The sequence below is a fragment of the Pezoporus occidentalis genome, unplaced genomic scaffold, assembly GCF_034315485.1.
Source record: "Pezoporus occidentalis ecotype Australia unplaced genomic scaffold, CSIRO_AGI_Poc_V1 ctg271, whole genome shotgun sequence".
NCBI lineage: Eukaryota > Metazoa > Chordata > Aves > Psittaciformes > Psittacidae > Pezoporus > Pezoporus occidentalis.
This window is the reverse complement of record NW_026914622.1, coordinates 566680-592805: the sequence shown is the minus strand read 5'-3', so window position 1 is coordinate 592805 and position 26126 is coordinate 566680. Positions and strand designations below refer to the sequence as shown.

General features: G+C 36.5%; 2 protein-coding genes across 2 annotated transcripts in view; one reads left to right on the top strand and one right to left on the bottom strand.

Moving 5' to 3' along the window:
• The window catches only part of NXPE3 (neurexophilin and PC-esterase domain family member 3), a 480868-nt gene that overhangs the window by 38179 nt on the left and 416563 nt on the right, over window positions 1-26126 (top strand). The window lies entirely within an intron of this gene.
• ABI3BP (ABI family member 3 binding protein) overlaps window positions 1-26126 on the bottom strand; it is a 149875-nt gene that overhangs the window by 21420 nt on the left and 102329 nt on the right. The window contains exons 31-45 of the mRNA XM_062624812.1: window positions 25658-25732; window positions 24894-24968; window positions 23358-23432; window positions 22636-22707; window positions 22105-22152; window positions 20865-20939; window positions 20336-20410; window positions 19151-19216; window positions 18795-18869; window positions 13765-13860; window positions 9820-9933; window positions 7744-7827; window positions 5795-5863; window positions 4347-4559; window positions 64-175 (exon numbers count right to left, since the gene is read on the bottom strand). Of these exons, the coding sequence (XP_062480796.1) occupies window positions 64-175; window positions 4347-4559; window positions 5795-5863; window positions 7744-7827; window positions 9820-9933; window positions 13765-13860; window positions 18795-18869; window positions 19151-19216; window positions 20336-20410; window positions 20865-20939; window positions 22105-22152; window positions 22636-22707; window positions 23358-23432; window positions 24894-24968; window positions 25658-25732 (1324 nt within the window). The remainder of the gene's footprint in view (window positions 1-63; window positions 176-4346; window positions 4560-5794; window positions 5864-7743; window positions 7828-9819; window positions 9934-13764; window positions 13861-18794; window positions 18870-19150; window positions 19217-20335; window positions 20411-20864; window positions 20940-22104; window positions 22153-22635; window positions 22708-23357; window positions 23433-24893; window positions 24969-25657; window positions 25733-26126) is intronic.

Here is a 26126-nt window from a genome sequence, read left to right as displayed (position 1 = left end):
TTGGCAGGCAGCTTACAGTCAAAAGTACTTGGATTAACTTAGAAAATGATTTTATTTAGTTACCTTGTGTCAGGTTTTAGGTTTTCCACAGTAGAATGAGTTTGATTTGTAGTGATAATCGATTTCTCCTTTTCACCATCAGTTACTCCATTTTCAGTTGACACAACCTCATACTCTGGAAAAATATAGTACAGAAAAATGTGCTTAAATAACAGCTTACTTGAGCTTCTTCACTGTTCTCTCTTTTCTCATCTGATTTCCACTCCTACTGTCTACTAGGCTGTAAAGACAACTTGGGTGAATCAGTCTGGACATTACTATGCTAAAATTGTTAAGAAAAGGAAAGATCCAATTCCAGATTTCCAATTGCCTAGCCCCTCATACTTCCTTATAATTCAGTTATGGGATGGAAGGTATTCAACCTCTCACCTATGTCCAAAGGTACAGTAGTGACAAAATTCCAAACACAAATAAGTATCCTGCAGTTAGAATAAAAAAATTATCAAAAATAAAAGTAGAGTTTCTAAATGCTTAAAACTCGATTAAGACCTAATCCAGACCTAATATTTTTAAGATTTCCAAAGGAAACTGCTCAACTAACTTGGACTGTGCACTTAGAGAATCTGCCAGTTTAGAATGAAATAATTTTGCATAAATATATTTCTGTATTTATATGATTTATAGAGTCTAACTACTTTCTTTTCATCTCACTGGGATGTATCATCAAGCACAAGCCATGCGCTAAACAGGGAATTAACAACAGATGTTTGGGAAGAAGGTACCCCTTCAGTCATAGCACTGCTGAGACACAGTCTCTAGCAGCAACCTTTGTCCTATACACCTTTTCCTATATAGCCTCCAAGGGCTGAGTAAACCATGGGAAAAAAAACACCAAACTATGCAAAAGCCTTTATTTTCCCTAGTTAAGCCTCATTTGAGAAATTATGTTTACTAGGAAGCATGGAAGGAAATGTGGATATCCACTGCCTTAGGTGCATCCAGATAGAGTATGAGTATTAGAATTCACAGGAATTCTATTTTTCTGTGTTCTGCCTGCCCCAGGTCAATATGTCATGTGAATTTTTTATGAATTATTTAATTCATTTAAATGAATAAATGTGAATGGACATGCAAACACGTGCATGCACAGACACAAAGCACTGTTGAGCACATCTAGTACCTGCATGTTACTCAGTGCGTAAGTCTTGGTGCACAAGTCAACAAACTTTTCTGTGGCAACACAAAGTAGCAGAGAACCAGCAAAATAGTTTTTGCTCCTGACCTTTGCAGCCTTTATGAAAATAAGGATGTAAGCTTGATTACTGTTTGTTTTTAGGAATACCAACACAATGAAACCCCTTGAACATAGCTGAAAGTCAAGCATAGTAACCAGCAAATGACATTTTGTTTCCACAATTCTATCTGAAACAGTGCATTAAAAAAAATAAAATAAATAAATGTGATGCCTAAATCAAATAATTGAAAAAACATGTATAAACTACAAAAATAAAAAGAGATGACAGAAAACTTGATTTAAGTCTGTCTAACCAAGTAATGTCATACTGGTGCCAATATGAAGTAATCACTGTTTTCAGAAAATGGGATTCAATGCCTTCTCTTGAATTCACAAAATGTCCTTGGATGAGTCATTAACAGAGCAATTTTTTGAAGTTAAAAAGGAGACAAGCTCGGTAAGTTTATTTGTAAAACACAGAGTTCAAACATTTGTATTACTTATTGAAGTTAAAAAGAATGAAGGTGGTATTGCAGGAAAGCTGTTACATCTAGATAGGAAGATAGTTAGATTGAAAAATAAAGTTTCTCTCATTGAAGGAAAATGAATATTAGTCACATATTCTGCAGAAGATTTTAATCTTTCCTGGTATGGGGAAGGCTATGCCACATGTCTCAGTTATCACAGAATACTCTTACAGAAGAGAGGAAACTTCATGGAAAGTTAACTTTTACAAATGCTGATTACAAATGAACAGAAGATTCATATTGCATATGAACTGTGCATATTGCTTGCTCTATATTTCACAACACGTATTAGAACAGAAAATGAATAGTATCAGAAGGCAATTAGGTTTTGCTCTCATCATTAGAGATGTGCGCTGACAGTTTTACCAGCTATAGCAGAAATGTTTTTATATTTTTGCAATACAAATGGGTGTGTTGCGGTGGGTTCATTAACATGCCCAAGAAAAATGGCAGGTCTACTTCCAAGAAAACATGCAGACTAAATGGTGTTATCTAATCTAATCGAGCTAACGGCTGGTCTGTGGAGGAGACAACAGTAGCAAAAAGGCTTTTACTTGAACGAAAAGAAGCATTGCAGAGCTGCCTGGAAAACGAAGTGTTCACAGAAAGCCTTTACTCAGCCTAATTTTGAGGTCAGCAATGAGCTCAAAATTCCTTTTCTTCCAGGATGAAGCACATTGTGGAAGACAAGCCAAGTAATCAATCTGTTATATTGTTGGTACTTTTTAGTTGCCTACAGTACCTTGTTATTCCCCTTTTAATCCACCAGAAATGCTAAGTTTCTTCCTCTTTCCCAGAAGTAAAAAAATGCAAGTTAATTTCTGTGTTGAGTGTCCTTTTGGTTTTGCGTTTACTACTTTTCAAAAAGAAAGAATAGAGGCTAAACCTAGTAATTATTTCTAGAAAGTCAAGGAAGGACTAATTTGGGGAAGAGAGTGGCCTTGCTTGTGACAGTCACCTAATTATATCCCTTGAGACACGGGGGAGCACAAAATTACATAATGAAATATATAAAACTTTAGAATCAGTTTTAAGTAGTGTTAAGTTTGATGGCTTTGTAACAGTAGCAATGGAAAATTACTGAGGTGCATGATACACAGAAAAAAAACCCAACAGTAGAGTACAGCTAGAGAACATACTGAGAATTCTTGTACAAGATAAAGCATTATAGTTGACATAGTTTTAAGAAAAACAGTCGAGAAGAACAGGACACAGGGATAAGGAGTATCTGGGAATGGCAGGTGTCCAGGATGGGCTGCAGTTAAACTAACTGATAAGAGGAGGACAGGAGGATTATTATATCTGTGGTGCTAATGAACCAATTAAGCTGGTAGAAGCATCTACGGCGCGTGCTCCAAAGGCTGCCAGAAGCGATGAAGATTGTTGGAAGAAGTAATTGACCCCCAGAGACCACCACCACAATTCTGTACGCATGCGGGAAACTTTCTGGAAAATTATGTAATCCATATGTAGCCTCATGAATATGTATGTATGCCCAGTGACTATATAAGGGCGGCTTGTGTAGCAATACGGAGACACACGTTAGGAGGAGCTATCCCCCGTGTCTCCTGGCACCCAAATAAAGAATACCTGCTTGTCAGCTTGAAAACTTTGTTGGCAAGTTTGTTCCTGGAGTTTTCTCCGAATCACCCCGCACTGAAATCTCTCATGACATGCATATACAACATCTGAAAAAATCCCACTTAAATGATAAAGTGAATGGCTAAGATCAAGTCTTAGTCCTCACAGTCCTGAGTCTTACCTGTTCTACTCCCCTGTAAAGCAACACAGCCAAATCCACTTGGTCATGGCTGTGATAAGCCAGTGATTTTGCAAATCAAAGTTCTATGTCCAGCATAAAAAAAAAAAAAAAAAAAAAGCCTGTTTTCCTAACAGACCAGAAGAACCATAATTTTCAGTTGTTAATTTGGTAAACTTGTGTTGAGACATAGAAGATGACAGAAAAACTATGAATGGTCATCTTGCATGCTTACCTGTCTATGTACTGATTCCTGCATGACTCACAAGGGTTTATTCTCAATACAAAACATTTCTTTGGAAATGAAAAAAACAGATTATTTTAACATAGAGAACTTGGTGACCCTATGGTGAGTACTGCAAGTATTACACTGGCAGAGTTCTACTGTCTTACTAGATGGATGTAAGGTTTCATTGTGTCTGGCCCACTGATCAACAATATCCTCAAGTCAAGAAAGATGTGTGTCTACATGATGTGCATGCATTTATGTGATAAAGACTACTGTCACATTCCTAGAACTTCTTGACTAGATCTTACCAGATTCTGTACACAGAGAAGCCAGAGAAGATACTATAGCATCAGGACAGTCATACTACTTAAATATCTTATTGTGCCATCACTGACACCAATGATACAGTTGTGAAAATCTTGCTTTAATCTAGTAGCACTGTCTTACCCACACTGGAGTTTACAGTAGCACAAAATAGAGGCACTGGGACTCCCTTGGGATTAAAATATCTTTTAAATGGTATAAAACCACTGTGAAAGCATAAATAAGCTGGAAATACTGTATTCTGATACAATGGAGGAAAGAAATAAAACCAACCAGTAACAGTGTCATTGTCTGGTTTCTCCCAGTCCAATATGACGAAAGTTGGACAGCCCTCAACAGTCACCACTGTGAGGTTTGTTGGAGGATTTTGCGGAGGACGAGTAGGTTCTTCCTTGCTGTTAGCTTCCTCTTGTGGAAAATGTTCAAGAGAGCTTGTGATTGAGCAAGGCACATCATCATCTTTCTTCATGTACTTGACATGGGGGGCTAAGAGCAACAGGAAAGAGTTGTTATTCAATACAAGGTGTTTTTACAAAATGCCAATGCCACTTTTCACTTCTGGCACAACTTCCATCTTGTGGTATAGATTTTTACTTGGTGCTCCAAGTCAAACATAAATGTTTAAGAATGAAAATCAAATATTCAATATTAAGCTGCTTGTTGGTTTTATTATTCTTGCTATACCTGGAATGTGCCCTTCACCCCCTTCTCATTGACACCACTGATGAATTACCACTCTGAAGTGATTAGTGGCTGATATGCACTGTTTGAAAGAATTAACTTCTGTCATAAAATGAGATAATCAATTATTAATATTCTCTAGTAAAATGACACTACAATTCCATTTGCAGCTTTTGAGTGCTATGCTAATACAAAGATGTAAAGCCCATCATCACTTTGTTTCACCAGAAACACTAACAAGTATAGTCCAGAGTCATCCCATCATTAAACCTGCAGTTATTAAAGTGACTGTCAAAATCTTAAACATTTTCTGTGGTACAGGACCAAAGCTTGAAACAAACTTTGAGGGAAACCTTGCTCTCAGCATCAAATATAGGAAGACTACTGAAGACAAACACATTAGTTCTAAAATTAGAACTTCTACTGTAAACAATATGCTGTTGGAAGAAAGATAGTCTTCAGAAATGCAGTATCTTTTACGAGACAAAAGAAAAAAACAAAAAAACAAAACCCTGAAAAATCTTTTAGTACAAAAGCACTTCTTCCTGTTATCTCACCTTGCTAAACTCTCTAGGTTACTACAACAGCAATAACTTTATCATCTAGTCTACTATATGTTATCGTTTCAGACTATCTGAATATGCACAGCCTGGAATGAGAGGTGAGGTATATATGGTGAGTAGACATCTATTACAGTAAGTTGCACTGGGATTGCTTGCAAGTCCACAGGATGACTTCTGTTTGGTTTGGTGGAATGTGAACAGAGTGCAGTGGTACTACTGCTAGTGTACAGGAAGAGCCACAATGTTTATGGGCAAGACTGCAAAGTAGGAGGTGGTAGCAGAGAAGAAAGCAGAAGTAAAATTTAGTCAAGAATATGCTGACGGTCTGCACTACAGCCCTTTCGCCTGACACTAAAGTGAAAGGGAATCAAATGGTGTTTTGGCCTTTAGATAACCAAACAAGCTAATTTTGATGCAAGATAAGTCAGCCTTCATATATTCCCCCAAATAAAAATACCATATGCATTAAAATCCTACCTTGGTACCTTGGTTTGCCTGAAGAATCTGTTTCTGATGTAGGATTTGAGCTGAAGACAGTTGCATCAACTGTGGGAAACATAGTTATAATTTCATTTGCAATAAATAATACTTTTCAGTGTTAGAATTGTATCATTTCACAGTTCATTTGGCATTTTACATCATGGTAAAGCTATTCCATAGTAGACCTTTGATGCCAGATCTGTCTTTTCCTTTTGAGGACTCCATTTTGGCTGTGATGCCAGGTAAACACCATACTTACCTGCTAGTATAAATATAGCCATAACCAACCACAGACTTAATGACTGCTGCTGGATTCAGTTTATGCAGTACATGAAAAATACTCTTGACCTTTTAAAAAGGATCTTTTTGTACTGTAGTAGCTGTTCAGCTGGAAGCTTTTTTCATGTTCACAGATTATATAGCACTGTTACATTGGCAAATGAATTTCTCCAAAAATAGCAATGAGGAAATCACAAATTCTGTCTTCAGAGTGTACAACTTCTACAAAATTTGAAGGAAACTGAAGGCAAATACACTGGTGAACAGAAATGTGCTAAAGCAGTCAGGATTCACGATACCAGTATTCTATTAAGTAGCCACTATACTGAACATTACATGTATATATAAATATATATATATAATGAACAACCCAAACATTACAATGGACTTCAACAGACAAATCACAACATGTTCACAAGCATTTCTTCATAAATCAATGTCCTGGGTTCAGCAGTAGCAGTCATGTTTCTCCTTCTTGGTAGCTGGTGCAGTGCTGTGTTTTGACTTCCAGCCTGGGAACAGTGCTGGTGATACCAATGTTTTCGGTTGTTGCTAAGTGATGTTTACCCTGACCAAGTACTTTGTGAGGCTCATGCTCTGCCAGGGAGGAAGGGAAGCCAGGAAGAAGCAGAGACAGGACACCTGACCCAGACTAGCCAAAGAGGTATTCCATACCACAGCACATCATGCCCGGGGTGAGGGTGTGTGTGTGTGTGTGTAACTGGGAGTTACCCGGAAGGACAAGGGCTTCTGGGTGGGACTCGTTTCCTGGCCGGTGGTTTTGTATTCTCTTCCCTTGTTATTTTCTCTTATCATTGTTGTCATTTGGTGTTAGCTTTGGTGATTGTTCTTATACATTGGTTGCTGGACTGTTCTTGTCTCACTGGGAGTGAGTGGACAAGCTGTCTGGCTAGGGTTTAAACCATGACAATCTAGTACCCAGCTTGCTTTACTGAGCACTAAGGTTCACAGTAAGTTCATGATAATTATAAGGAGACAAGAATTTCTGTATTACTATAAATCCAGGAAAACTAGAAACAGCATAATTCATGACAGTACGCCTAGAGCTGCATCTCTTAGCTCAAAAATTTTAAGCATACCGTCCATCAAACCCATTCCTGTATGACACTTTGAGGAGATCTGGTCGAAACTTGTGAAGTTGAAAATTTATGAAGAGCGAATTAACAACTAACCACTATGTTTACTCCATCACATATTTTTTCTTCTTAAATGGTGGCAGTTTGATCAGATGTGGAGCGCTATCAGTCACTGTTGAATAACAATTTGAACTTATGATCTCTGCAAAAAGAAATATCTAGGAAAAGAAGTGCCTTCTCTATTCACTTCACAGGTTTAAAGTAGCTACTGAATGGTATCGAAAGCTTACTAAACACAAATTGATTTCTACGAAGATGGAAGGATCACCATGCTCTCATTTACCAAGATGTGTATCAGAAGACAGCCAGGTGAACTCAGTTAAGTTAGGAAAGTTGCAAAGTGGCATAAAGAAAATGAAATTCAACCCAGACAGAACACATTAAATATACAATGCATAAATACGGTTTAGGGAAAGGAAGTAAAGGAAAACATGAAAACCTTTACATAAATGAAAAAAAAAAAAAAAGAAGAAAAAATAAAAGAAACCAGAACTGTCTTAATATGCTTACCATAATAGTCTGGGGTTGCAAAAGCTGTTGGTATCTTATATGACGTTCCTATCCTCACAGGTGTTGTTGGTCCAGCGGGTTTAGCTATAGTGACAGAAAGAGGAACTTGTGGCAACTAGATATCTTAAGGTCCTTTCCAGCCCTAACCATCCTATGATTCTATGGTAAAGGATGAATTGATTGTTTTCAAAATAGCTGTAAAAGACAAGAACTACATTCATAAAACATGCACATACCCTCAGATAACCATTGCATGACTGTGAAATCATAATCATAATGTTGTTGCCTTCCCTGCATATATAAGACAGAAGAATGTGGTAACTGAAGTCAGAACTCTGGTGAACCAAGTCTAAACCAACAAAAATCCCTATTACCCATTAATTTCTTTCAAAGTGAAAATTTATTAAAATTCTCATAATAAAGATTCTCTCCTAATTTCCTTATTAAAGACTAAATTTATTAGGATTCTCACTAGAGTCCAGTTTCACAAAGGTTCTGGAACTCTCTTGTTTCCTTTTTTCCATCCAGAAGGCTTTTAATGTTGGCATAGAAACCTGCCCATAATACTCGCCCACTGCTTTAGTAAGAAAGATACAAATAAGGAATTAATCACAGTGTTAATGAGAAAAAGAAACAAGACGGAATTATGAAAGGGAAAATCCAAGAACATTGAGGTAAATTTTTCCTGTCAGCATTGTGGAACAATGTCTCCAGGGAACCGGAAGAAACTCAATTATGATAATTAAAACTAAGCTGGATAAAATACTAGTGAACGCAGGGAGAAAGGGAAACCTGCCACTAGCCCCACAGGGAAGAACCAGATCATCTAACCAGAATATTCCATCTTGAATGCCTAGGAAGGTATAATACCACATAACCTGACCCCTAGTATATGGAAAAGGTGAAATTTCAAAACACTGGTGAATTAATTTGACACTTAATGTTGAAAATTAGCATATACCCTATTAAAAGCAAAGTAAAATGTATCAAGTCAACATTATTTTTAATGCTACAGCTTAGGACTGATAGTATCTTATGTTCTGTTGTAACAATATCTTATGTTCTATTACTAAGGAAACATCATTGAACAACAGCAAGTATAGACATAACGTTTCAATCTTGGCTCTGCTGTTGAGTAAATATACAGCTTGTTTCATCCAGATTGAGGATTCTTGCTTCTAATCTGCTGCAAAAAAAAATATTAAGGAATTATTTAGGCCTTTAGTGCCTTAATAGCATACAAGAACCCAAATGAAACAAACCAAAAAAAGCCAACAAGAAATACAGCAGAATTGAGACCTTTATATTACCAGTGAACTACAGAGAGAAATATGAAGAGGGAAGCATTTCTTATGTTGCCAAGCATAATGAGATAGTAGTTTCTGACTACCTGAAATAATGTGTGCCTAAGAATTCTTATCTAGAATCCACAGACAAAACATACATTAGGATACTGAGTATTGGCTTCAGGATAAAATTAAAATAAAATAGGAAATGTCAAGGTTTCAGTGTGCTTTTATACTGATACCAAGAGTAGGAATATTGTAGCATAGGAATGAAGCTAAACTCCGCATGTGAAATAACTCAGCTTGCCCTGCCTACCATGAGGTTAGTTTCCTGGGTGCCTGTTAGCTCGCTATTTGTAGGGGTTAATGGATGTGTTGTATATATGGGACAGAATTTCTTTACAAATAACCAGATGGGAGTATGCATTGAAGCATAATAGTTAATATCTCCCATCTGATATGCACATTAAGTAACTGCAAATGCTGTCAGCAGACACAAAATGTTCTTAAGGTTGATCTTCTTAAAGGATGACTTGCATTATGCTACTTTGCTTTCAGCTTCCTTACTAGGGATGATTTTGACATAACTATGTTAGGAAAATGAAAGGAAAACAGATTTTATGTATGAAAACAAAAGACACAAGACCTGCATGTTCCAGAAGACTAATTTCTGCAGATATCCCAGATGAAAGAAAAATAATCTATACTATAAAATTTTCCTATACCCTGCTAGTCACTTCAGTATTCTCTCATACATAATACGATATTTATGCTGAAAAGGCTGAGATACCTGGCATCCCTGGTTTACCAATCACAGTGTTTGGAGGCAGAGGTTTCCTTCGCATTTGTGTAGGCTTGACAGGAGGAGGCATAGGAGGATGCTGAGAGCCAGGTGACATGGTTACTAAATAACAAGACAATATTATTAATTATTTAACCTCAAATTTCATACAATCACAAACCCATTGCAAGTTATATTCTGACTTCTCAAACTATGTTTCATGTCTGATTTAGCATCAGAAGTGGTGAGGTGAGGTTGGAAGCTGTTGTATGAGTTGTATTTTCAGCCTTAAATTCTTTGGGAAGTGTGTGCCATAGAGTGTTAAATCAAGCTTACACTGAAATTACGTAGCTGCTTTGGGATTTTGTACAAGTGTTTCAGCGACTCATTTTCTGTGTAGTTTATTTCTGTCAACAGTATTTTTTTGGCAGACAATAAGATACTTCTTCCCACAATAAATACCATCTCACTGTACTCAGAAACACCTTCAGTATCCTACTCAAAAGATTTCTGATCTTCTGTACTTTCTAGCAGATAAAACTGGCCATGCTCAGCTTGAAGCAAAAGATGTAGCAAAAGGGAAATTGTCATTAAGGACAGTTTATCCTATGCTGTACAAAAGCGAAAAATGAAGAAGTTACTGTCACTTCATGCACTGATATAGATAAAGACTGTTACTAGTAGAAACTCCTGGAGCCCTCAACTAGGTTGTTTCAATGTGCATCTCCAGCCAATATCTATTAAATTTATCTGGCAAAGTCCCTTGACAGTGAGGAGGAAAGGAGAACCTAAACCTGAAAGGAGAACATAAGTCTGAAAGGAGAACCTAAGCCTCTTAATTCATACTTACAAAACATATAATTGCCTATATTTTCCAGGCAATTGTGAAGGATTTTATTATACAAAGGAAAGGCAAAGATTTTTCTTCCATTATTCACCTTTGCACTTCTGAAGAACAGGAGATATGTGCAACACATTTATGTAACAAAAGATTCCTTGTACCGTACAGGGGAAAATCCTTAAGAATAATATAATTCTTATAATGCTGCCAGCGTCAACAAATACACAAGTTGCCTGATACTGAATTACTGGCTACACAGAGTACTTTGGGTCCTACGTATCGGACCTTAGTTTACTCTAAAAAAATAGCATGACTATGGACAAGAAGAGAGCAGATTCAAAGACTCACTGGGAGAGCCTTTTTAGAAATACTTAAAATATACAAACAGGAACATGTCCATCTTTCCATGTTCCCTTTTCCTTTTAGACTTCTGTAGTCACTTATAAACATTTTTTGTTTTTTTTTAAATCCCTCAGATCCAGACAGGAAACAATGCTCTATCTATTTCAGGAAGATGTAATGGTTTTGAAGAGAGCATTTATAGGTTTCATATTCATTCATAATCCCCAGAGGGAGATGAAAAAAAAAAGCCTAAAGACCTAAAAAAAGGATAATGAATTTTTGTATATACTACTACATGGCAGTATCTGATTAATTTTCCCTTTGACCATGGAGGACAGCATTGTCTAAGATACTTACCGGGTGAAAACATGCAAGTATTTACTCACCAGTGTTTTCTACCTAATCTTCTGAACAACACAACCACAATAGTTACATGCAAGCCAAAACATCACATTCACTGGACTGTGTCACACTTGAATCTACTACACGGCACTCCGGAAAAACAATAATCCCTACTCTTCCCTTCTACAAATTCCACAATGATTTGGGTAATGGTCTGTAATGATAACAGATCTAATTAATAATGTGTGGAGACTCAGCTTGTAACCTAGGACACACAAGAGTATTTAGGGATTTTGTGATAGTGTAGATTCTTGCAAGGAATGGTAAACTATTGGGATTTATTTAATGTTGGGGTTCTTTATGGATTGGGAAGGTATTTCCTTGACTGTGCCCCTCTTCATGAAAGAGGAGTGCATGCAAGTCTCTTAGCACACAAGTGTCTTAACACATCAAGGTTAATTCTTCTGTGCTGTAAACTATCTTTTTAATTTAAGTGGTGTAAGTTTGGGTAAAACCAAAAAGACTTTCTTTTCAGTCAATTTTTATGACAGTAAAAAAGCACAGCTAAAGCAAGCCCTATTCTTGGTGATGCATATGAAACAATGGAATTCTCTACCTGAAAGGTTGTTTACATGTTTGTATGTATGTCTGTGTGTATACATGTGGTATACAAAAACTCTACAACTTTTCAGTTGAAACAAAATTTTTAAGAAGCTGACTAGGAAAAAGTGAAACAAAGAGAGTCTGTTTTTGAAGGCTTCTTTGTGGAAGCTGTTTGTCAGTAAAAATATATTGATTGTTTTAAAAATATAACTGCAAGACTTGAAAGAAAAAAAAAACTGACAAGCCTGGTACAGCACAGATAAAAAACCCTGTAACTTGTTAGTATAACAACTGCATTGTTGTTTTTTTTTTTCCAAGCCTAATTTTCCCAACAATCCTGACATGACATCCTTGTCTCTAAATTGGAGAGACATCAATTTGATAGGTGGACCACTCGGTGGATAAAGAACTGGCCGGATGGCTGAACACAAAGAGTTGTGGTCAATGGCTCAATGTCCAGCTGGAGACCAGTAATGAGTGGTGTCCCTCAGGGATCAGTGTTGGGACCGGTCTTGCTCAACATCTTTGTCAGTGACATGGACAGTGGGATTGAGTGCGCCCTCAGCAAGTTTGCCAATGACACCAAGCTGTGTGGTTTGGTTGATATGCTGGAGGGAAGGAATGCCATGCAGAGGGACCTTGACACACTTGTGAGGTGGGCTGATGCCAACCTTATGAAGTTTAACCATGTCAACTGCAAGGTCCTACACCTGGGTCAGAGCAATCTGAGTCACAGCTACAGGTTGGGCAGAGAAGAGATTCAGAGCAGCCCTGCGGAGAAGGACTTGGGGGTGTTGGTCAACAAGAAAATGAACATGAGCCAGCAGTGTGCACTCACAGCCCAGAAAGCCAACTGTATCCTGGGCTGCATCAAAAGGAGCATGAACAGCAGGTCGAATTAGGTGATCCTGCACCTTTACTCTGCTCTTGTGAGACCTCACCTGGAGTATTGTGTGCAGTTCTGGTGTCCTCAACATAAAAAGGACATGGAACTGTTGGAACAAGTCCAGAGGAGGGCCATGAGGATGACGAGGGGGCTGGAGTACCTCACATATGAAGATAGGCTGAGAAAGTTGTGTCTGTTCAGCCTGGAGAAGAGAAGGCTGCGTGGAGACCTCATAGCAGCCTTCGAGTATCTGAAGGGGGTCTGTAAGGATGCTGGGGAGGGACTCTTCATTAGGAGCTGTAGTGATAGGACAAGGGGTAAGGAGTTAAAACTTAAACAGGGGAAATTTAGATTGGATATAAGGAGGAAGTTCTTTCCTGTTAGGGTGGTGAGGCACTGGAATGGGTTGCCCAGAGGGGTTGTGAATGTTCCATCCCTGGCAGTGTTCAAGGCCAGGTTGGACAAGGCCTTGGGTGATATGATTTAGCATAAGGTGTCCCTGCTTATGGCAGGGGGGTTGGAACTAGGTGATCTTAAGGTCCTTTCCAACCCTAACTATTCTGTGATTCTATGATATTCAACAAAACTTCCTCATAAATGGGAAGACAAATTGGTTATGCATTTACCTTATTCTCCCTTTGCTATGTAGAAACTGTTAATATGAAAAAAGTCAATGCTCACAGTATTCTGGGTGTCATAAGGATATAACACTGCTGGCTGTAGTTTTTAATACATAGTGTATGTTAGTGACTAAGTAGTGACCATGAAATCTTCTTATTTTTATCTTTGTTAGTAGCATCCTGAAGGCAAGAGGTGTATTGGTGAGAATGAATAATAGTTTCTCTTTTTAATGGAGGTGCTTTTTGTGTAGGAATGGTCATGTTTTTATTCTTTCATAACTGTTAAAATTTGCTATATTGTCTTATTTTATTAACCTTACCAGAAATTGCCTTTTCCCAGGTATCAATATATTCCAAAGGTTTTTGTATATCAATGCCAGTTTGTCTGGCAGTATCCTCATGTGTATGTGCATCATCTGGAAAAAAAGGAAATGAAATAACTATCTACAGTTCTGTGTACCAAATTACGGAATACTGATACATTGTGTACGTTCAAACTCTATGTAACACTAAGCGAAAAACTAACATATAAGACCCACCTATGTTTTACAGATTACTTACTGATATTCGTTATCTTCCTGTTCAAGTAAATAGAAAGTGATCTGGGTCTAGAAAGTGTGCAATTAAATTTTTAACGTTACTTGCAAAAAGTCTGCTTAGAAAGAGAACGTTAGTAAGATTAAGAGAGAGCAGATCAGTTAAACCAAGATTGTATGTAGAAAGATGAGTACAGAGAACATTCTATTTTTTCAGCATACAGAATAAAATACCCATTGATACTTGCAAAGGGCAAAGTTCTCCTTCTCCCATATGTAAGATCTTCAGTTTTCCTCCATTTTTAATGACTAGAGCAATTCTGAACCAAACATACACTGCATTTGGAGGGCAAAGTGTACATAAAATCAAGTCTGTATATAAAAGAAAGTTCTACTTAAACGTTACATAAAGACATTTTAAAAATACTGAAGTAAATGGCATTAAAAAGATCAACACAACTATGGCTGGTACAGAACAACTGTCTCTCATAATGATATCTATAGAGCAGTCAAACTGTTAAATTAATACGTTTTCCCTATACAAAATAAGTATATTTACTTTATAAAAACTCTATATATGCTGGAGTGAGAAGATGCATTGCAATTTCATCATGGTGGCAAGGGGGTAGGGGAGGAATATCACTCCTTCCTCTGACATATGAACCCCCCTGAAAATTAATGTTTTAAGAAAACACCAACCAAACCAAACCTCAAATTTAAATTAATTATCAAATTCCAACATGATCTAAACCCTTCAACCACAGATTTCACTGGTTTATAATCTGGTGCTCAGTTTCTTTTGAGATTAAATTAGTATTTTAACACCACAAAGCAAATAATTTTCCAGTTATTTTAGTATTTGGCCATTCTTGCTAAGCATACCTTAGGAATCCACAGTCCATAGTATGGACACATCAAATGTTTTACTTAAGACTGAAGTAATGAAACCTGTAGTAAGCTGGGAGCAGGATGCAGGTCACCCGATCCCTGTGATCAGAGTTTCCGAGCACATCATGTGGTTTTATATAACTGCAATTTGTCTTCAGGTAACTAAAGTGGTTTATTAGATCTTCAGATATACTAAGTACCAGAGCACTAATCAGTGTTTCACATTATGGTGTTTGAGGAAGAAGAGGCATGATAAGACCAGCACCAGCTTTAAAAAGAAAAAAATTACCGTGTACACAGGTCATAGTCAGAGTATTTAGTTTCATTAGCTTCATCTCACATTAAATGCATCAACAAAATGTAGTAGCACACGGACTAAATCACACTAAATCACCCAAGTATCCGTTACAACTCCAATCTAGCTTAGTCCGATCTTAGTGTCTATAGAAAAGCCTGCTCCTTACAATCTAATTTAGAATCACAATCTTTTCTGAGTTAATGCTGTTCTGTCATTAGTAAAGTAGTAATGAAAAATACATCAAAGTTTCAGGGAAAATGTTCACACCACAACATTTCCCTGTTGACAAATCTCCCTTTTGAATGATTCATGCACTTTGAAGTTTCATAAAAGTTTGTATTTTCACTGAAGGTCCCTCCTCTATCAAGCAGCTTGCTACATTTATCATAATATTTGCCTTACGCTAGCAAACATAATTTGCTTATTATAAGCATTTTGGCTTACCACATTCATCTAAGCTTTTAACAAAACTGAAAATACATGTACTACTTGCATGTGTGTTTGTGTCTTGTTTTACTTCTATCTTTTTTCCTGAAAACATTCATGGGGGTCTGAAGCATCTTAAAACTAACTACTGCATCCTTAATAGCAGGCATACAATTAGAAGGGTGGATCATTTTAAGGGAAGAACTGGAAAAATTGCCTTTGATAAAGCAAATTGAAATACCTTAAATCTCGAGTTTCTCTAGAACTTGGCTTTACAGCCACACTTTCAAAAATAAAAAAAAAATTAGCACAAAGTTAATGGCTATATGACTATAATGAAACCCAACCTCTCTTTCACAAGGGAAATGGAAATGTTGCTCTAAACAAAGAAGTTTGTTTGCTGGTGGTTGTCTGGAAGCTTAATAGATCAGGAGCAGTTTTTAAATGCTTAAGACTAAATAAAAAAATAACTAAGTTATACACACTAAGAGAAATATGAAAAGCCATCTCAATAAAACGAACTAAATAAAATGGCTAAGGCATGGTTGAATGCTAGAAGGAATGTTAGTCATGAGGAGGCAATCCCTGCCTCTTTCCCACAGTCAAGTTTACCATCTGGCACTATAGCTAGCCAGGAGACCAAAAAGCCTGCCAGGAAACCAGTCACAATCCCATGTGCTGCTGCTGGAAAAAAACAAATTCCACTGCTTATCATCTGGGCTTTGCAGCTGCCAAGTGTACTCTGCATGGGGTGAAACGTCTTTGCACAATCAGGAAGAACTGGAGTACATTTAACAGCAGTGCCAGCTCATGCCTCTTCAGTGAATGTGCTTTTCTTCAGAGAAAGAAAAAAATGAAGTAATGTCTAGAAGTAAGTTTGAAAATATACTGTTCCTTAAAGTCCAATAAAGGCATCTGATCACATTTTAAGGGTTCTGATAAGCTAACCACAGAAAATAAGATATTTTCATAATGGAAGAAATCAATTTCTCTACACAGAAAAATCATCCGGATACCTTAAAATGTTAAAATATTTGTAAGATATCACCCACTGAAAAAGAAGTAAGATTTAGGTTAGTAGAGTTAGTAGAGTTCTCTTTTCCAAGTCTCTTCTGCAGACTCAGGAATTCTGCCTGCAATATGTAATTTCACATTTCTTCAGAGAGATACAGGTGATTTAATTGGTTACCTGAACTCCCTCTTTTTGTGAAAAGTTTTTTATGAGCAGAGAGTCCTGTAGGCTCAGACACTGCATTCGTCACAATACTGTGATGTACCTGCTTTACAGAAGACTTGGGATTCCACTTATGGATCACCAAGGAGAGTAGACTGAGAAACTGTGAAAAGCTGCAGTCCTCTCTCAATGTCATGAACATATAAAATTCGTTGGTGATTTCCTTACACTACTGAGAAGAAAGGTGCAGACTCACAGAGAGCTATGCTATGTCAGGAGGGTTGGAAGAGCAATGGAAAATATTACTTGAAGTATTGTTTTCCAGAAGAATTCTAAAAGGCACTTACTCGCCTTTTAGTATACATGGTATGCACAGCAAGGCAGTAGTCTTGTGATGATCTTTGACATGATCTACCACAATGAAGCTCTAGCTCTTCCTGGCAATTTGCACTACTATAAAGACATGGAAATAATGAGAACTAGTGGGCATCCAACAGGAGCATTTGAAACAAGATTGCTTAAAACAATACCTTAGCAGTCACCCAAAAAAACATTAAGCACAATAAACTACATTTAGGAATTTACGTCTACTATTATGCTTATACTGCTGATTTACTTAGCATGATTTTTTTTTTCCTTCTTTTTAATCTACAAATGCCTCTGCAAAGGTTACTACTATATGGGAAAAGGGAAAAGCATAATATACTGTTTAACATAATTGTGTATTTCATAAGGTGCTTTCAAAAGCCACCTACTCCTGGAGACCTGTGTGAGTTCTGCCTGTTTTGGTTATCAGACATTAGAAAGCTCACTTATAAGCAGACTGCCAACAAAATAAAAGAATAAAACTTTCTAACCCACAACTACTGACATGGGTCATTTAATACTGTCTCTGATGTCCTGGAATTTGATGGGCTTATTTTATTTATCAGAAGGACTATGAAAGGTCAAAGAGCACATACCTCCAATGAAGGCGCCCACTCTGTATGTAATACAGAAGAGTATGTCATGTTCTAAACAGGCTATTTCGAATTCAATTTAAATATTCAACTTTAAATATACAACCTCTTTTGAGATTTTGCATTCCTAAAAACATGGTGGGCTTCTCAGAAGTATATACAGGAATGAGTAGTTCACATCATACTGAAGTCAACAACATGTATTAAATTGACAAAGATACACTGGAAGAAGTACAGAGAAACATTATATGGATAAAAAAGGAATGTTTACAGTACACATTGCTCAGGTTATCCTAACCTACCTAGCACAGAACAATAATATGGGATAGTAGCACTGTTAGTAGTGGGTGAACAGCCAAAATTTGCTTTGAATATGCATTTTATTTATCTATATTATTTTTTAAGCCTGCATCATTGATGAAGAATCCCCAAATTCTTTATTTAATTAACCTTTGTCTGTATTTAAAAAAAAAGCAATATTTGTATTGATAGAATAAATTAATGCTTTATTAAATAAAATGTATGGATTCATTATAAATTAGCACTGAAAACATTATTTTGATTGGATAAAAAATCAAGTACAATTGACAAAGGATGAATGATTTTTTTCAACAAACAAACCAGTATTCTGAATAAATCTTTGTGGTTAGGGATGTATGTTATCTGTGTGTGTAAGGACATGTAAATTGAAGTGTTAGCTCTCACTCTCCTCTATCACCCACCAACCTGGAATTTTCTTCATGCTGAAGTATTTAAGCATGAATACTGCACAGTCCAAATACTGCAGTCTGAGTATGAGTATGTTTAACATGAACATACCGTGTGCATAGCTAGTAGCTAGCAGCTAGCAAGATAACTGGCCTTAAGGCTTTCTTACCAAGTCTTCTGACTTGGATTTAAGCAACTGGGTAACCCTTTTCAACAAAGTGTTTTCCATATTTATGTAAAGTACTCACAAGGAATTAATTTCAGTAATCAAACACAATAAAATATTTTGCAGGATTCAACATGATTTAAGGTTCATGTGTCTTACTGACAAGTTAAAAACCACCCAAAACTTTAGCTCTACCTGTTGTTGGCACAATCCACTTTGGCAGTCCAGGTGCTTTTGTTCTAGCTGGTGCTAGTGTGATACTGCTAAGAACTGTGAGAGAGTTTAAAAAAGAAAATAGGTTCCATAAGAAGAAAACCCAACACACTTTTATGTGATGCCACCAATTCCACATTAGAGAAGGAAAAAAAACATCTGGTTTCTTTTTTTTTTTTCTGATTTGGAAAAGCTTTACCTCTAGACTGATTAATCGAAAGAAAAATACTTTTTTTTTCTTTCCCCAGCAACACTCAAAATTCTACTGAGAATAGGTGAAATTAATTAACTAATTAATTAACTTCCACCCCATCCTAAATTGAATAAACAATTATTACCTGGTCTGGTCTGTGATTTATCAGATGGCTTTGGTCTTGCAGAAGTGAGATGTGTTTTATGGGGTGCTAAAAGAAATAATGTTCAGTTTAAATATTATGTGTCAACAGAACATCAATACTGCAGTGTAATTTGCCAGAAAAGGCCCATGCACCAGTGCAATACAGCAAAATACATGTATGAGAATTGTATGAGTTCCAATCTGAAATGCACACTGAAAATGCTAGTTTTTTTAGTGGTCAGATGACTCCATCATGCAGCCTGACCAGCTACATTCATGTATAGGCTTAGGAAAAGATACGTAATATTTACAGCCGGCTACCCAACTGTACATGGATATAGAGTTAGCTCTGCAAGGTATCCATGGCCTTAAGACATTTAATTAGGTTCTGTAAAAAACAATCAAACAAAAAACCTCAAAATAAAACACCAAACTAAACCTTCCCTAAATCAAATATTCATATAAAAACATAACACATCAAAAACTGAGAAAACAACTGGAATTATTCAGTGCAGACAATGTGTAAGGCTGCTGAAACATAGTGGCATCATCAAGGTTAAAATCAGAAGTGTTCAGCCTTTTCTTATTGTCACCTTTCACTTGCCAAATGATTTTGATATTGTAGTTGTTACAGAATTTGTATGAATCACACTGAAAGCTGAAAGCATAAGTAGTAATCACTGACATCTTGCGCCAAATTATCAACCTCTGTAAATCAATATTTTAAATGAGTTGAGCTGCCTATTTGATAGTCAAATCTAATAACCACTCTATACCCAACACTTAATGCAGCGTCAGAGAAAATACTTATGCAGGAAAGAACATATTACTCATTTTCGACACTTAAATTTGGTAAAAGCTTTACAGATTTAGATTTACTGTTTTATAAAGAAAAAGGCAAAAGTCAGTTTCATCTATGTTTGCCACACTATACATCTGAGGATCCAATACACAGCAGTAATGTTTAAAGCTTCGTATCATCTTTGAGGCAATACTGATTACACCTTGATTTTCAGAGCAATGAGTAAAACCCCCACTTGATAAGGAGAAAAGCGAATTTTCATTTTATATATTTGAAATAGTTTAAACGTAATAATGAACAGACCATTAAACGTTAAACTGTTCTGATTTTACTTGAGATCTACAAACTCTCAAGATAACAACTTAAGAAAGTCTTAAAAATTACCTGTACTGAAGTGTGGAATTTCAGTTGCTAAAGCAGTTTTGGCCTTGGGTGAAATCTGGTATGTTTCACTGGGAGCTGAAAGTGGAGATATTATTGCTTACCAAATGCAAACTATTTCCTTTTAAACATAAGACACCACAGGGGGAAACGGAAAAACTGTCCTTGTGCTAGAATAAGTGCTAGAAACCTGGTTGAAAATCATGCTTCTATACAAATAAAAGACTTTTCAAGACTGGGAAGATATAGTCGGACAAAAGAAAAAAAGATGACCCAGTAATGCCTTTACATATGACTCCTTAGCTTTGTACATGAAGTACTTATTTCTAGAAAGAATTGTATGAAAGAAGAAATGGCTGGAAAATTAAAACTAGCAACATTTTGTACATGCAGTGGAATGTGACTAACAAGTGAACACAACATGAAGATATATTAAGGTGGTTCTGTTGATTAAAGAGTAAATATAGTCATATAGCAAAGCCAGAGGAACTCAAGTTTTATGAAAAATACACTGACATTACATTCTCATTACCCAAAGTCATTTTGGACCCATCAACAACATGAACTGTTACAAGGTTAATCGATCCCAGGTGTGTTGCTCTTGGAGCTACAAGAAATAGAACATTGCTCTGTGAGAAATGAAATTGAAAATGTTGGATTTCATTAAGGATCTGTGTTCTTTGTTTCCTAAAGAGCTATCACCGCATCTACTACAACAATTTTAACAGATGTGAGACAGATACATGTTCTAATTAGGCTGGATGTATTTTAATGATGGCAGCCACACATTGCAACTATTTTGCTGGCCTCCCCCCAACTTCAGTAGAAATGCCCTTGAAGGTGGAGTTCTGACAGTCTTTGGTCTTTCTCATTCTGGTTATGTTAATTTGCACTTCCTAAAATTTTTCTAAAAGCTTATAGTAGTGGTTTTATCTTTCTGATATTCTTCCCTTACTCAAATATGATTGAATTTAGTGAAAGATATCTAAGTTACTGGATTAAAAGGAGAGACTGGCAGCCAGAGGCACACACTACATATCTCTTTCTCTTTCAGAAATAAGGCTAAAATAAGGAAGCTGGAAAGAAACCTACTTAGTGGCATAAACAGCAGTAGCTAAATAGTGTCGTTTATTTTTAACAACTTTCTTAACAGCAATTTTGCATATGCATTGTTATAATGATTTCAAAGTCAGAGAATAAACCTATAAATTCTGTTTTCTAAAATTCTTTGCCTTTAGGCTAATTTTTTAGTGGCACCAAAACATGGTACTTGTCAGCTATGACATGACTGGATTATAACTATGCATCCCTAAATCTGCTGTAGTTACTACAAAAATAACTGATAAAAAGAAGGTATCTATACTCTTAGCATCTAGCTATCTTGGAATAAGATTCTGATGCAAGAGTTTCAAAAGTACTTGAGAAATTGAAGCAAATGTATATAGAGTAATAAAATCCCCCCAAAGAAAAGAACACATTGACGCTGGCTACAGCAGCGTATTTTTATTAAAATTAATCTAATTCATAGTATTTTTCAAGGCTACTACCCACTAGTTCAAGACAACCAACCAGCTTCTGCTCCCCATGGAAATAGATGCAATTCATAGGCATTCTCTTTGATATAATTTATTAACATACTCTGAGCTGATCAATGAAGCTAATTTCTGTCCACAAATGAAGGATGTCACATGACTGCAGTACTGAATGACAGAAGACAGTGTAGCTAAAGCAGTGCCACAGTAACACTTTTAAAGTTAAAAGCTTTAAATTACCAGGTTTAGTCTGTGGTACCTCTGGCATGAGCAGTGTTTCTTTTGGAGCTGAAAGAAAAGGAAAAAGATTATTACTGTATTTTTCAGGAGTCATGATCCAATGTCATATTTAGCCCACAGAGAATTCATGCCTCAAATGCCTGAAAAAAAGACAATAACAATTCCATGGCTTTCTGGAACCTGAAATAAAATGGCTATCCAAACCACAGAAAAGTCTTAGCACAGTGCTGTAGGATAAATTGAGTTAGAGGCTAAAATTCTTGCTCTAAAAGAAAAATTTGACCACTGAATTTGGTTGGAGATTTGACAAATACAGTCTTCTGACCAGACATGAGCTGTAGGCTATTTCTGCTTTACTTCTAGGATAGAACTGAAACCCATCTGTATTAAGAAACATGCACGTGTGCAAGCAGAATGAAGTATAAGTGGAATGATGTTTCACAAAGTACCACACTGGAGCATGTTCTCTAGGGATTTCTTCACTGAAAAAATAAGAATACCTGTGTCTTAACATTAAGGAAACTTATTTACCCATTGTTGCAATTGAATGGTTGCTGGTAGTAGATTTTGTAATAATTGGTTGTGGAGTTGCCTGATGTATTGCTGTTAAGGAGAGAATGTGAAGAATCTTAGAATATTAAACTGTAATAGAAACAAAGTAGAAATGCTACTTTAGAAATGCACTATTTCTAAAACTTTAAAAATGCCCCAAACTAAAGTGTACCAGAACACTTTAAAAAATCAGCTGCCGATAGATACTTAACTTCTGTACTTTCCTTCTGTAACAGAAATGGAAAGAGACTCAGCACCCTGTAACTATTTTAAAGACTTCTTTTCTTTCAGGATAGCACACAATGTCAGTTGTCAATTGTACAAGCACGTTGCAAAGGAATTCTGCTGCATTTTATGGATGGAAACTGAAAAAGTGCTCGTAGCGTTGCATCTCTGATGACTAGGAAGTAATCAGGGAGAACATAGTCTATCCAGCCACTGAAATTTGTCAGCATCCACGTTATTACATTTTAGTCATCATTTGCTGTATTTAACAGAAAGGAGGAAAACCATTTTCGATGCATACTAGAAATCGTCCTGTTATTTTTAGTGTAGTTTCGGCATATTTTGGATAAAGTGTAATGCCTTTGTTTGAGCACAAAGCCAGCTGTGAACAATTCCATTAAAAAGAACAAAACCCAAGGCTAAGGGAAGGAATTATTAAACACAAACGCACAAAGTTAAAGGAAGGATTCCATTACCAGGTTTGGTGTGTGGCACTCTTGGTTTTTCAGATGTTTTTGGTTTGGTATGAATGAACTGTTTTTCAGTTGGAGCTGAAATAAAAACAAACAGCACCCATAACAATAATTGAAACCCAAGCTTCTTTCATAGCACAGAAGGAACATAAGTACGATCTGATCTATAATAAGGCAAATTATGTAAGAGTAAAGCTGAAAATCAAACAGTTGGAATTCCTGGAAAGAAAGGGAAACAAGTTAAATGGCCACTGACTCAGACTTCATTATATTCAAATTTGTAGCTTAGTACGAAGCAGTGAATCATATAGTCACGGACAGCATACAGTGATGGAAAAGAAATAGACAGTTGCATCTTACATCTTCCACATCTGCCATACATGAGTATCTGAGGACAGGATCTGCTTTTCAGTGGACCCTTAGTATCAGACTTGATTTATGAATTAAACACTTTGTTTTTATGTGGGAACTATTCAATCTGGTCTTCAAACTGCTCAGTTAAAATTGTTGCCATGTAGGAATCATTTACTGGAAAAAGTTATCTTGGCACCAGGTAGTCTGATCTACACCAGTGGAAACGATCTTCAAAATATCTGCCTGTGCATTCTTCACCCTCCTAGCTCTGACGAACCATTTTCTGCACATGAATATTCCATCAGGTACCCCCAGATACATATACAATAGAGCACATAAACTTCATAAAGCTATACAGGGATATCAAATGAATATTAACCTAAGTAATTCGTGCATACAGGGGATATATGTTGAAATAGGAACACAAAAGTTTTTTTCATTTCCTATTCCTCAGAAAGAAAAGGCATACTTCAAAGATTACTGATTGCCTATTAATACTTCATTAGTGATACCATTTCATTCTCAGAAAATTGTGGTCAGTGTTGGCCTCTGAAACTGGGGATAGAGAACTGATTATTAACAGAGTTTACTCAAGCAATACTCCTGCTGCCCAATACTGCTTGGATTTATTGACCTTTATTTGGTCCACATCTGACACTTAAGAATAAAGAATTCTCAGCTAATGTTTCATATAATTTAGCAAGTTTTCCCAATGTGAATGACTAGAAGTTAGCAGAGAAGATGGTTCTAAGAACTAGTATTTGATTTGGAGGGTCACATATCTGGTCCATTTTGGTATATGTTATGCTATGGCTGATAACTTATAATTTCCTTGCAGTGAAGCAGAAAAGTATTTTAGGATGGCAGTACCCATACCTCATGTGTAGAAGTTACAGGATTCACTACATACTCTTTAAATAAAGTCTATTTTTATTGCAAAATATGTAAGATTTTAAAGAATTACACCATCCTGACTGGAAAGGCTATGAGATGAGGAAAAGAACCTTCAAAAGTAAATGATCTCATGCATTATTACCCTTGTCAAGACCAGAGGGCAAACAAGTATCTGGAAGCAGAGCAAAACTTCATCATTAGTTTTTAATGTATATAATGAGCAATCCCTAAGAAGATCTTCTTTAACAAGAATAGAAAATAGATTATTATTTATGAAGTACACATTATTACCCAATGTTGCCTTTGTTCTTTCAGAAACGTGAGGAATCGCAGTAGCATCTGGTTCATGGAAGGCTGGAATGATTTCTGTTGGAAGAAATGTTGATAATGCTCAGAATAATAGACTCTCCCTTTCCCTCCCTCCCCTTCAAAAAAACACTTCAGCACTATACAATATACACCAGAAAAGGGATGTTTTAAAACAACAATGGGCATTTACCCTCAGAGATTTATAGCTACAGAGAGTTCAGGTGTTTTGTTTGCTTGGGGTTTTATTTCATAGATATTTAAAAAAAAAAAGAATAATAGTCCTTCGGTGAAATCAGTGATTATCTTATACAGTTCAGTCACATTTATGGTGGGGAATCTCCTAACCCAAATACAACTGAAGGGAATCCTTAGTCTGATCTGGATGAATATATGCATATAAAGGAAAACCACAGCTTTAAGAGGCTTCTCTCACAACAGGTTCAAAATGTGGTGCAAACAACTGAAGTCTGTTGCATGGATACAAGCTGTGGATAACTTTTTATCATTGATTTAAACATACAGGTCACTACCGTTTCTTCTGGTAACATCAACAATATAAAAAAAAAAAATCTTGAATTGTTGCAGTTTCCATCAATGGTATGAGTTAACTGCAGCATTGCAGAAAATTTTTTAAGTTACCCGGATACCCAGGTAATGGCAAATGCACTGTTGATAACTCCCCCCACTACCATCCTGAAAGTGTTCAATTATCTACTGCAGCTTGACAAAAAAATCTGATAATTTACCAGGCTTCCTGTGTGAAGCATCTGGGATGGGATCTGCTTTAGGTTTAAAGGGAGTATGTTGTGGTTCTTGACGAGCTGAAAGAAAAGTCCTGTTTTAAGGATTTATAGTCTTCAGACATAGACAGGTTTATTTCACAAACACTGCATGCCTTGTGCTTGCAAGGAAAAATAAGATCCTTACATGAGTCTGAAAAATTGAGTGTCAGATGCATAGAGTAATTTCAAAAGAAAAGAAAATCCTGAATTAAAATGGGTGGAAAATTGATCAAGTAAGCAAAATCTGGAGTCAAGCAACAGAACCTGAAAGAACATAGACAACTACAGTAGACATGTTTCCCTCTGTATGTCAGAGCTCACAACTGCAATACCCATGACATGCTTGTCTCCTACAAGTGTCAAAGAATTACAGTGTGTATGAGAATGAAAGAAACTTACTGTGAAGACAACAAAACAGCTAGGAATCTTTCAA